The 13845-nt window shown below is 42.7% G+C and overlaps 1 protein-coding gene across 5 annotated transcripts in view; it reads left to right on the top strand.

Moving 5' to 3' along the window:
* snapc4 (small nuclear RNA activating complex, polypeptide 4) overlaps positions 1–13845 on the top strand; it is a 59788-nt gene that overhangs the window by 38125 nt on the left and 7818 nt on the right. For all 5 annotated transcript variants that reach the window (XR_011882836.1, XM_072240417.1, XM_072240416.1 and 2 more), the window contains 2 exons: positions 3610–5474; positions 12641–12783. Coding sequence is in view for 4 of the 5 variants with exons in the window: in XM_072240417.1 (XP_072096518.1) it covers positions 3610–5474; positions 12641–12763 (1988 nt within the window). In the remaining variant the exon portion in view is untranslated. The remainder of the gene's footprint in view (positions 1–3609; positions 5475–12640; positions 12784–13845) is intronic.

The raw sequence follows: 13845 nt of genomic DNA, 5'->3' as shown, positions 1-13845 counted from the left end.
TTCAAATGGGCTATCGATCGGAGATACTTGTGACCGCATGTGATCTTGAACCCAGGCATTCCCTTTTCAGTTGAAAGTGTGGCATCTGACCCTGACCCTGACCCTACAGTGGCAGGCTCTTCATTCTCCCGGTTCTCAACCTATCCCTAACCTTGCTCACATAATTCTTGTGTAACTAAAAACAATCCTGTAGTTATCTCATCATTTGTTTACTTGTGCATTTCAAGGGTTGCGTAATAGTTCCCCTCTACATTGGAAATGTGTTTGTATTTATTATTCCTCTGCAGCAGATTCAAATCTGAGAATTGAAGCAGTGAGAAGTGGTAGATTCTGTCAAAACCAAGCCTAAGCCTGAGGTTTGATGTAGTTGTCACTGGTGACTGAGGTCCTGTGGCTGCTTATGGTTATTTGAAAGTCAGGAAAATTTTCCCAGAGACTTTTTTCTCTCTGTAGGCCCTGGGTGTTTTTTATATATGTTTGTTCTTCCCTGTAGATTACATAGCTTTTGTGTTAGATGATAAAGAGGAAAGGAGTGTGATAACAACAAGACATGATGCAATAACCATTATTAGAATGGAGCAGGAACCAGATGGATCATTGATCTTGCCTCTCGCTGACACCATATGTTTGAAAAGGAAGTCTTCTCGGGGCCTCCTAAAGCACTTTCACAACCGAAGAAGTCTTTTGAAGGATAGACATATAGAAAGTGTTTTTGCAGTGAGCAATATGGTGCTCATAATCTGTTTTTAGTGTGATTTGTGCTTACTGAGTCAACTTGAGAGAACTTGGTTCTTCATAGTGGTTTGCCATAAGTTCTTGTATATTTGTGTTCAAAGGCAGTCTGTGAATAAAGTTAATGCCTTATTTCAAAGGTAGTAACACAAATGTTTCCTCAACATTGCATCAGAAGCATCAATCTTGAGCTGAAGGGCCTGCATTGAGACATAAACCTTTTGATTCCTGTAAGATCAATACGTATCATAGCTAACAAATTGTGATTGAAATGAAGGGTAAGGGCCTGATGTGATCAGATATTTTTCCTGACTAGCTTTGGGCCACTGTGATGAATTGTCAGCAGCTTGCCTTTCTCCCTGGATACTCTTGAATCCAAGAGGTTCAGAGATTTACTGGAATTGTATCATAATCTGTAGTGAGTTTTGAGAACCAGCAATGCACTCCTTAGAGCAGGGGGGCTTAAAGGAAGATTTGTTAGAAGTGTTCAGTCATGCAAGATTTTGAGGAAGTAATGTGAGACTGTGTCTATAGCAAGAAGACTTGTTAAACTTAATATAATCAGTAGTAGAACTGATTTTTGTGGCACATTATGCCTTGAGCTACAAAGGAGTGGTAAAATAGTTTTAGTACAAACTTTTGATTATGGTCTTGAGAAATTTCCAAGGGCATTGGGAAGAAACAGTAATATTCAATATCATAAATAAAACACAAGATGCTAGAAATGCTCAGCAAGCTGGACAGCATCTGTGGAAAGAGAACCGGTTAGCACTTCCCAGTCTGTGACCCTTCATCAGAACTGGTGGAAAAGCAAAAACAAGTTCTGACAGCGGAAGTGGAGGGGCGCAACATATAGATTATTTCTAATAGGGCTAATATTATCTGTGACATTAAGTCAGCCTATCATGCCTATCATTGATATTCCTTTCATTCCACCTTTTCCCCCTCCTCCATCTACCCTGGTGTCAAAAGCTAACTTGATTTCTCTTTCGCAATTTTGATGAAGGGTCCTGACATAGAATGGAGACTATTTCTCTTTCCAGAGACGCTGCCTGACCTGCTGAGTTTTTTGCCATTTCAGATTTCCAAACATTTACAGTTTAACCTTAATTTGCTTTAATAACATGGCTCTTTGAAAGATCAAGCATAGGCTTTTGGGCTAATTTAGCTTCCTACCACATTGTCTGTTGCTGATTCATATACAGTGCTACTCGAAAGTTTGTGAACCCTTTAGAATTTACTCTCTTCCTACATAAATATGACTTAAAATGTGATCAGATCTTCACATAAGTCCTAAAACTAGATAAAGTGAACCCAACTAAATAAATAACACAAAAAGCATTATACCTTATTTATTGAGGAAAAATGGTCCAATATTACATGTGTTTGTTGGAAAAAGTGTGTGAAGCTCTAGGATTATCAGATCATTTAAAGGGGAAATTAGAATCAGATATTTCAATCAATGGGGTAACAATCAGATGTGAGTGTGGAAAGCCCTGCCCTATTTTTAAAAAAAACATAAACCTGGGTCATCACTATCAAAGTCTGATCTTCACCACGTATGTTTTTGGAAATGTGCCATGCCTCGATCAAAGGAAATTTCTGAGGACCTGAGGAGGAAAAAAAAGTTGTTGATGCTCACCAGGCTGGAAATGGACACAAAACCATTTCTAAAGAGTTTGCACTCCACCAATCCAGCCAGGCGGATGGTGTACAAATGGAGGAAATTCAACACGGTTGTTCCTCTCCCCAGGAATGGTCGACCAACAAAAATCACTCCAAGAGCAAACTATTCCAGGAGGTCACAAAGAACACCAGGGTAACATCTGAGGAGCTACAGGCCTCTCTTGCACTGCCTAATGCCAGTGTTCATGAGTCTACCATCAGGCAAACACTGAACAACAACAGTGTGCATGGCAGGATTGCAAGGATTCAAGAAAAATATTGCTGCCATCTAAAGTTTGCCAAAGACCATGTGGATAAGCCAGAAGGCTATTGGGAGAATGTTCTGTGGACAGATGAGTCCAAAATAAACTTTTTGGCTTAAATGAGAAGTGTTAATGTTTGGCGAAAAGCAAATACCGCATTCCAGCATAAGAACCTCATCCCATCTGTCAAACGTGGTGGCAGTGTCATGGCTTGGACCTGTTTTGCCACCTCGGGACCAGGGCGGCTTGCCATCATTGATGGAACTATGATTCTGAATTGTACCAGCAAATTCTACAGGAAAATGTCAGGGTTATTTCTCTGTGATAGGAAGCTCAAGAGAAAGTGGGTTATGCAGCAAGACAACGATCCTAAACACACAAGTCAGTCTAGTAAAGAATGGTTAAAGCAAAAGAAATTTCACGTTTTGGAATGGTTGAGTCAAAGTCCTGACCTTAATCCTATAGAAATGTTGTGGAAGGACCTGAAGCAAGCAGTTCATGCAAGAAAGCCTACCAAAATCCCAGAGATGAAGCAGTTTTGTAAGGAGAAATAGCCTAAAATTCCTCCAAGGCAATGTGCAGGACTAAACAAGAATTACCAGAAACATTTCATTGAAGTTATTGCTGTGCGAGGGGGTCACATCAGTTACTGAAAGCAAAGGTTCACGTATTTTTCCCACAAAATACATATAACATTGAATCATTTTTCTCAATAAATAACGTATTTTTTTTTTGTTTATTTATATTAGGTTCTCTAGTTTTAGGTATTGCGTGAAGATCTGACCTCATTTTAGGTTGTGATCATGCAGAAACGGAGAAAATTCTACAGCGTTCACAAACTTTCTAGCACCACTATAAATTAATCATAATTGGAGCTTTCCTAACCAAAATTATTTCCACTTTCTTGTTTCTGGCTGTCAATCAACATTTGTCTTTTCCTTTCTCGCAGCCAGCAAGAGTGAAGACAAATCACGGGTCGGTCCTTACCTGAACGAAGTGAAAGGAACAACCATTGATGTAGGCAATGGACAGACGATGGAAATGACTCGGTTTAAGCTGAGTGCTGAACCTCTGAGAGAGAAACCGAAGACTGTCCAACAGCTGCTCAGTGAGAGGCGAAGAGCTGGGGTTTCAGCGAAAGCCTCGCGCCCTACACCCAAGCCAATTGTCATTCCACGACCACTGATAATCCATCAGCCACTACAGCTGACGTTGCTGCCACAACCAGCAGCTTCAAGCAAGGCACCCGTCGGTCCTGGGCCGCAACTGACTCAACAACCCAATAACCTTCCACCAATTCAAACCGGGATCTCCAGGGTCCAAACAAGGTCTGCAACTGGGTCCACTGTCAAGCAAGTTGTACTTGATAAGCCAGTGTCAGGTACACAGGAGTTGTCATCGGGGCCACCCAAGGGACAGGGTGGGCCAGCCATGACTCCATCACCACACACTAGTCAGGTACGTTCATCAGCTGTAGTCAAACCAGTGAACAGTCTCAGGACAGCATCTGCATCAAATGTTGCTTCTGTTCACCCTGCTGCAGCCGGACACAGGGGTAGGCGGCTGCAGCCAATTGCACCAGCGCCACAGCCAGTCATCAATAGCCCACTAATGGTTCCACTAATGCTACCCAACTCCACTGTACCCATCATGGCACTGGTCACTCCCCAGGGTTTGCTGTATATCCCTCCAGGCACAGTCATGGGCCCACCCAGTCAGAATTCCCCTGCTGTAGTCAGCCAGGCCCGTACCACAGTTGTTACCACCGTGCCCCTGGGTGGAGCAAGCTCAAGCATGTCGTCAGCCACTGCAACTCAAGTGCCGTTGAGCTCCCTCTCTGCCCCCAGTCAGTCAGTGAACGGCGGCCCCAGTGTTGCACCGGTGCAGACCATCTCCATTGCAACACCAGCATCAGCCCGGCCACTGAACTCTCCTTCACTGGCAGTGATCCCACCATCAGCCAGTTCGACGCAGGTTCAACCAACACAAACACCAGCACCGGTGAATTGTGGAGCTTCGGCACCGTCTCTGATGTCAGCCAATTCCGCAACCTTATCAGCAGTTGGCCGTGTTGATCCCAGTATCCCCACTCCTCCATCCACCGCGCAGCTTGATCAGGGATCTGGATGTTCAAGGCTGGCTGCGGATTCTCCAAGCATCGGGTCTTCATGTACGCAGCCAAGCACCTTGACGCACCCCGAGGGAACCAAGCTGCCAGCTACACAGTTGCAGTCGGACAAAACCTCAATTGACTTTAAACTTCTGTGTGACAACAAAGATCCAATAACAAAGCAGTGGCTGAACGGTGAAGGTGGTGTCCGTGTACCAGGGACACAAACCACTCTACCTTATCTGCCACCATTTGCCTCAACTCTGAGAGGTTTCTCAAACCTTCTGCTGCACAAGAAGGTCCTGGAGCAGAACTTGCCTGCCTGTGAGGCAGCTGATGCGGATGAATCAATTGATCCCAAAAAACGCCTTGAAGCAGCCAGGCTACTAGTGAACAAACGGCTACAGAACAACCCAGCTTACCAGCTCCTGAAAGCCCGATTTCTGTCTATTTTTACACTACCTGCATTTCTGGCTACATTGCCACCAAAAGGAACTTTGACCACAATTGGCTCATTAAGTGAGGGTCTCAACCAAGACTCCACAGAAGAAAGTGAGTACACGGAGACAGATGTGGAGAGTGAGGAAGGTACCGAAGGATTGCCAGAACACCGTGTCACAGATGAGGGAACTAACAGAGAGCTAAACCAACCCTTTGAAATCCCTTCTGATCTATCCTTTGGATGTGACTTGCTGGGCAGCCTGGTAAGTGAGAGGAAGATGTATTTTCTTAATTAAATAGTTGCTGATTTGCTGTTTCACTTAGCACATGCTATCTAGTATCTAACCAGTGATAACAGCAAGCTTTGATTCTCCAGTCCTTTGCCACTTGCTGCCTGCCCTCTCGCTTTCCTGTATTCCTACACACCCAACCCTCAACCAATTTCTCACTTCCCCTCTCAGTTTCTGTAATTTACTTAATTCTCACCAGAGTTGTCTTCCTTTTATTCAGGCAACTTCTGGCTTTGTGCCTTTCCTCCTGTAGCCTGTAACTCTAATGCACACTGTTTCAGAGGCTATGGAGTTCATTACCCAGGTTTGCTATTCTATAGTTCTTACACATTTCTTCAATTTCCCAGCAGATTTGTTACTCTATTTCCCTCTCGATTTGATGACTTATAAAATATATTTGCTCCCTAACTTTTGCTGCTTGTCTCCAGATGAATGAGTTCTGCACTTGACCTCTGAAACATCCTATCCACAGCACTAAAATCTTTGATTAGTACTGCCACCCACATCATATGTCCTTTAAACTGATCCCATCTTTTCAAAGCACTTGTATCCCGGCGTATAAAAGCTATCCAGAATTGTCTTTAACCGTGATTCAGTTATTGCAACTACTAAATAATCCCACATGACTCTTTGTAAATGTAAACTGTCCACTTTTATTTGTACATTGGAATGATAAATTTCTCATTTTTCTCATAATTGCCTTTGGTCTGCCACAATTTCATTATATTAAAAAAAAAAGGCTTCTTTCTCTATTACCTAACACTTCTGCTAATTTGCACATTTAATTCCTCATTTCTATTACTGCCTATCCTACTGCCGGATTTAGTTTAAGCCCTCCCCATCCACACTGGTGAACCTGTGCACCAAGGTATTGAGCCCATTTGGGCAGTGTGGATGCTATAAATATAGGAAGTAGTTTATTTTCTTCCTGTAACTAGAGACTTGAAAAGTTTTAGTTGTGTGGCGAACAAAAGTTAGATGTGATTAAAGCTCACGGTAGTGTGGGTGAGAGCAGGAAGTCGGAGCTAATCCAGGCTGTGCTTCAGCCTCCATTGTGGCTGCTGATCAAACAGAACGGTTATCTCACTTGATTAAATGAAATTTCATATGTTGAACAGGCTTCGTGGAAATTTTGGTGCAATTGATTCTGCTGTAGTGAAAAAATGGCTTTATAACTCATAGCCAATGAACCCTTAAGAGTCAGTTGTGTTATTGCAGATATTTGAGCATTTATAAATTGAGGAGTGTCTCTATAGGTTGTTAAGGTGCAGTGGGAGCTGACATTTGAGGATGAAGCATATGAAACAATGCTGAGGAGAGAGTAGGGTGCTGACTGATACTGGTGCTCGATGGGTTCGATTTGAACATCTTTGGAGGTTTTTCTGACCCTATTTGAGTTTTTAATTACCTGAACTATACAGGTGCCAGCTCGCAGTCTGGCTCTGCTGCACCACCCAGTTTCTGTGATAACATGGCCCTGTGCAGATCAAGCTAGGCTTGAGTGGTGAGTAGGTCACAGATTGCCCTGACGGTTTGTTGATGCCCTTTGCTGTCTGAAAGCCTTTTCACTGATCCCAAATGTTCCTCATTAGGGATGTTTGAAACAGAATTTAAAGTAGTTATTTTAAATGAACTTTATGTAGAATCGCATGACCTTTAAAAGAAATACTGTAGAGTAAACGCAAGCATTGTTGCTGTCCAAACGCAGATCAGCAGTTTCATTGTAATGATAGGGACCATTCCTAGCTGAGCTGGTGAGAAGCTGAGGGGCTGATGTGAAGTGTGCCTGGACCCCTGCTCAGCAACTCACTAAACAGCCCTGAATTGAATGTTGAGTACAGGGGCAGACCTTGTGTACAAATGCAGAGGTCTGCAACATGCCGGGGAGTCTCGACAGTACTGGTGGCTAAAATGTTCTGGCCCACTCCCCACATCATTCATTCTCATTCCCACTCCCATCTTTTGGGACCTTTATTTCATACAAGGAGTCTCAAACCAGTTTTTGAAACCCTGGCGTAATTCTTCATAAATCTTCATTGACACATCAGGCACCGACTTCCACCCTGGCTGCAAGTTAATACAGCTGGGCTAAATGACGCAAGAATAAAAATAGAAAATACTGGAGGTTTGATTTTTTTTTATTAATTCCAATTTCTAGCATCAGCAGTTTTTCTTCTGCATTTAATTACGTAAGAATATTTTTTTTAATGGAAAAGAGCAGGCAACTATTATATACGATTTGGACAGAATTTAACTTGCTCCACTTCAGTCGTGTTTAATATAAACAAATATTAACTAAAGAAAGCAGGCTGAATTGATTAGCCTTGAAGTTTACTGAATTTAGAAAATGAAGAAGTGACTTGATTGGTTTAAGAAATCATAGTGGTAAATCGGATGGGGTAGTGGATTTACAGACAGAGCCTGCGTGTGGTGAGACGGCTGGCAAGGAGAGACTGATGGACAGAATTGCAGTCAATGGGGTGGGATGGGTTGCAATGTAAATGGGGGGACTAAATTGAAAAGGGTGAATACTGGACTGAAGGTGTTATATTTGAATGCACACAGTATACGGAATAAGATAGATGAATTTGTAGTACTGTTACAGATTGACATGTATGACATTGTGAGCATCACTGAATCGTAGCTGAAGAAGATTATAGCTGGGAGCTTAACTTTCAAGGGTACACATTGTGTTAAAAAGGCAGGCAGGTTGGCAGAAGGGTTGGGGTGGCTCAGTTGGTTTGAAAAAAAAATCAAATCGTTAGAAAGTGGTAACATAAGATCAGAAGGTGTAGAAGTGTTGTGGGTAGAGCTAAGGAACTGCAAGAGTAAAAATACCCTAATGGGAGTTATACAGACTTCCGAGCAATAGTAAAGATGTAGTCTACAAATTGCAACGGGAGATAGAAAATGCATGCCAAAGGGCAATGCTACAGTGGTCACAGGGGATTTCAGTGTGCAGGTAGATTGGGGAAAACCAAGTTGGTACTGGATCCCAAGAGGGTAAACTTGCAGAATGCCTATGCCGTGGCTTTTTAGAGCAGCTTGTGGTTGAACCTACTAGGGGATCATCTATTCTGGATTGGGTGTTGTGCAGTGGACCAGAATTCAGTAGAGAGCTTTAGGTAAAGGAACCTTTGGGGACCAGTGATCATAATGTGCTAGAATTCGCCCTGCAGTTTGAGGAGAAGCTAAAGTCGTCAGTATTACAGTGAGGTAAAGGGAATTACAGAGGCAAGAGAGAAGAGCTGGCCTAAATTAATTAGAAGGGAACACTAGCAGTGATGACGACAGAGCCACAATGGCAAGAGTTTCTGGGAGCAATTCAGAAGGCACAGGATAGATACATCCCAAAGAAGAATTATTCTAAAGGATGTTGCAGCCTTGGCTGACGAGAAGTTAAAGCTAACCTAAGAGCCAAAGAAAGGGCATGTAATAGAGGAGAAAAATACAGGTTTCCCCCGCCATCCAAAGGTAGAGCGTCCCTATGAAACGTTTCATAAGCCGGGAGTGTCGTAAAGTGAAGAAGCAATTACCATGTATTTATATGGGAAAAATTTGTGAGCGTTCGCAGACTCAAAAATAACCTACCAAATCATGCCAGATTAGATTATGAGGATACTTAGTCCTTGTTTATTGTTATTTAGAAATGCATGCATTAAGAAATGATACAATGTTCCTCCAGAATGATATCACAAAAAAAGACAAACCAAAAACACTAACAAGACCACATAATTATAACATATAGTTACAGCAGTGCAAAGCAATACCATAATTTGATAAAGAGCAGACCATGGGCACGGTAAAAAAAAAGTCTCAAAAGTTCCAATCAACTCCCGATAGCAGGCGGCAAAAGGGAGAAACTCTCCCTGCCATAAACCTCCAGGTGCCGACAACTGCCGATGCATTGGAAGCACCCGACCACAGCCGACTCTGAGTCCGTCCGAAAACTTTGAGCCTCTGACCAGCTTCTGATCTGGGCTGATACTTATATGCTGGGTGGCACCTAATTAATTAGCTTGTTTATTTTGGCTTTTTTCTTAAAGATGTGCTGGGTGCGTCCCGACTACTGCTGCCTTCTTTGTGGATGGGTATCGGTCCGCGGCCCGGAGATTGGGGTGGTGGTACACTGGGTTGTCATCTCATAGTCGTCTGTTTCCATCAGGGCAGGCAGGTCATCTTCTTCTATGTCTGCCTGCCTTGATGTCGAAGGTCAGGGTTTGTCATTTGCTGTAGCTGATGAGGAAGGCTTGAAAAACGACAGTATGCTTGACTGCTTAGCCTCACGCATTTTTCTATCATACAGTTCTTTGTAAGCACTCAAACCATCCTGCAAATATGCCCTAAACCGATGTACCCTTTCAAAATTATGGTACTTTTCTGCAATCATTGCAGCGAAAATCTCAGTAGTTGCTTCACGTTCCATTCCTGGACGACTTCACTTTCGGTCCGTTCGCTACTGCATTCGGTTTCGATTGTTATCCTTTTCTCTCCCAATTGCATCAGCTCGCTCTTCATCTATCAGTTCTTGGCCATGGGATGTCAAAACCTCTTCACCATCATCTTCGTCAACTTCCACAAGCCAAACTCACTTTGTCCTTACTTCGTTCACCACGATCGAAACGCTTAATTACGTCTAGTTTTACGCTAAGTATAACACCTTTATGAGCTCTTTCAGGCTTTTCTGACACCATAGAACTCACCTTGCTAACGGATGCTCAAAATAAATCGAGATAAAGCACAGTTGCTCACAGGCACGTGTTTAAGCAGTGCCAGCTAGAATACAGTTCCGGGTGAGGAGCTTGGCTGCTTGGGGCGTGCGCTGCCTTTTTTAACAGCGAGGTTTCGTAAAGCGAACATTCGAAAAGCAGGGGACACCTGTGACGGGAAGTTAGAGGATTGGGAAGCTTTTTGAATGCAACTAAAAAAGTCATAAAGAAGGAAAAGTTGGAATATGAAGCTAAGCTAGCCAATAATATTAAAGAGAATGCCAGAAGTTCCTTTAGATATATGAAGTATAAAAGAGAGGCAAAAAAGTAGGTTCGGACCACTGGAAAATGATGCTCGAGTGATAATAATGGGGGACAAGGAAATGATGGACGAATAAGTATTTTGCATCATTCTTCACTGCGGAGGATACTAGCGGTATGCCAGAAGTTCAAGAGCGTTGGGGGCAGAAGTGAGTGAAGTTGCCATTACTAGGGAAAATGTGCTTGGAAAACTGAAAGGTCCAAAGGGAGATAAGTCACCTGGACCAGATGATCTACACCCCAAGGTTCTGAAAGAGGTGGCTGAAGATATTGAGGAGGCATTAGTAATGATCCTTTGAGAATCCGTGGATCTGGCATGGTTCTGGAGGACTGGACAATTGCAAATGTTGTTCCACTCTTCAAGTAAGGAAAGAGGCAGAAGAAAGGCAATTATAGGCCAGTTTGACTTAAGCGGTTGGGGAGATGTTGGAGTCCATTATTAAGGATTAGGTTTTGGGGTACTTGAAGTATATGATAAAATACGCCAAAGTCGGCATGGTTTTCTCAAGGGAACTGACAAATCTGTTGGAATTCTTTGAAAGAAATAACAAGCAAGATAGATAGAGGTGAATTGGTGGGCGTTTGTGTACTTGGATTTTTCAGAAGCCCTTTGACAAAGTGCCATACATGAGTCTGCGTAACCAGCGTCCATGGTACAACAGGAAATGGACAGAGCATTGGCTGACTGGCAGGAGGCAAAGTGTGGGAACAAAAGGAGCCTTTTCTCTCTGGCTACTGGTGAATAGTAATGTTCCACAGGGGTCCACGTCAGGATCGCTTTTTACATTATCTGTCCTTTATTTGGATTACAGAATTAATGCCTTTGTGGACGATACAAAGATGGGTGGAGGGGCGGGTAGTTTTGAGGAAGCAGAGAGGCTGCATAAAGAGTTAGACAGGTTAGGAGAATGGGCAAAGAGGTGGCAGATGGAATATGGTGTCAGGAAATGTATGGCCATGCACTTTGGTAGAAGATATAAAAGTGTAGACTGAGAGAAGATTAAAAACTCTGAGGTGCATGGGGACTTGGGAGTCCTCGTGCAGGAATCCCCTAAAGGTTAATTTGCAGGTTGAGGCGGTGGTGGGAAGGCAAATGCAATGTTAGCATTCATTTCTAGAGGACTAGAATATAAAAGCAAAGATGTAATGCTGAGGCCTCACTTGAAGTATTGTGAGCAGAAAAGACGTGCTGACATTGGAGAGGGCGCAGGCGAGGTTCATGAAAATCATTCCTGGATTGAAAGATATGGGGGGTGTTTGATGGCTCAGGGCCTGTATTCACTAGAATTCCGAAGAGTGGGTGGGGGAGATCTCATTGAAACCTATCTAATGACGAAAGGCCTCGATAGAATGGGTGTGGAGAGGATGTCTCCTGTGATGGGAGAGTCTTAAGACCAGCGGACACAGTCTCAGAATAGAGGGATGTCAAGTTAGAATGAAGATGAGGAATGTACCTATTGAATTTCTTTAGCCAGAGGGTGATGAATCTGTGGAATTAGTAGCCGCAGGTAGCTGTGGAGGCCAAGTTGATAATTCTTGACTAAGGTAGAGGTTGATGGATTCTTGATTAGTTAGGGCATGAAGGGATATGGGGAGAATGCAGTAGATTGGTGCTGAGAAGGAAATGGGTCAGCCATGATGATATCGACCAGACTCAATGGGCCAAATGGCCTAATTCTGCTCCCATATCTTATGGTCTAAGTAGAAACCATTTTGTGTCTCTGCGCAGGCATGGAATCTAGAGGAAGGGAAATTACCCTTCACCACCCTCACTGTAAATTTAAGATTATCACTTAATGACAAAAGATATTTGGCTTGTCCTGTATTGTTGAGCCATTCACACAGGCCTGAATGGACTCTGCTTGAATAGCTGATTTCAGTTGTCCTCTGAATCAGTGGAAGACCTGAATCTCTTTTCTTGCTGATGGCCAATGATACCTGCTAGAAAGCCTGTACCTGGGACCAGGCTCGGTTATAATGCCACTTTCAGTTGAATGACTACTGCTGGGACTCTGAAGTGACCTCAGCAGTGGCTATCCAACCAGGTAAATACTAGCAGCTATGATCTTTACTGATCTTTAATCTCGCTTTTTCTCCCTGATCTGGCAGGACACAATTGTTGAGGATGAAAGTAACCCAGGGCCTTCCAATGCTGCAGAAGTTTCCAGTACCCCTGAGGATGAGATTCAACTACCAACCAGACGAAGCCATCGTCTGAGGAAAAATCCCTGAAAGTTGCAGCATATGTGGAGGTATTGAAGCAGATCCAGCGTGTTAATAGAATGTTCTAGTGACTGAATCCGACACTGGTTAATTTCGCAATACTTCCTTAGCTAAGGATAAGATTGGGCAATCATTTTGAAACAATATCTTAAAATAAATGCAAGACTTGTTAATCCAGGCATGAGACTGTCCTGTTTTTGCTTAGTAAAGCTCTCTCTGTTTTCCTGTTTAAAATGGGAGAATGATACAGTAAGAAGCAATCTAAAAATTGTGCAAGGAGGTGCTGAGCAAAGGAGAAAGAAAGGACTTTAATTTCAATAACAACTTCCACATCAATGTAATATGGGCAAACCTGAAGTTATGGGAGGGATGGTGACCTCAACTGTGCACATACCAAGAAATAAGAGTTAGGGATAACTAAATTGTTTATTTTCTTTTATAATATCCGTAAGAACAAATTTTATTACATATCTCAAATTTTTGAGTAGTAATTTGTGAATTCTGTAAGGGAAAATTTCTGCAATCCAAGCAGCCGTAACACAAGGGTCATCTTTCATTTAAGTGTTATTGTTGGAACATAGAGAAAGTTGACAGCAGATTCATGGGGCTTGTGGGTCAGATAAGCTTATTACCATGCTGTGTCTCTAAATTTAAATAAATATAATAAATAAAATAGCTCATGATAATGAGCCTTAATCATTATGTAGTTTTGTTGGTTTGAGAGTGAAATGTTCTGTCTTTAATTCATGGTTATGGGATAATTTATATCAACCCAACAGAACAGGAAAAAAAGACGGGGAAGAACTTGTCAATTGGGAACCTCATCTTGGGCAACAAGATATTGAGCATCCAAGAAGGCACTGGCAATATATGGTGAAGTTTTGTGGGCAGCTTTCTAAACAACTGGATATTTTACAAAATATGCATTTGAACCATCTACACGGACTAGCGATGGATGGCTTCACTCATCTTACCATTAAACTAACTCCACAGTCTGCAGTCTCACTCTCAGGGACTCTGCCTTTGTTGTGTATGATTTTTCATGGGTTCTTTTATATTCTTTATTCTCCTTTGGGTGCCTGTAAGAAGGT

The sequence above is a fragment of the Mobula birostris genome, chromosome 22 (assembly GCF_030028105.1).
Source record: "Mobula birostris isolate sMobBir1 chromosome 22, sMobBir1.hap1, whole genome shotgun sequence".
NCBI lineage: Eukaryota > Metazoa > Chordata > Chondrichthyes > Myliobatiformes > Myliobatidae > Mobula > Mobula birostris.
Note: the sequence above shows the minus strand (reverse complement) of the source record. Positions and strands in the feature narration are given on the sequence as shown.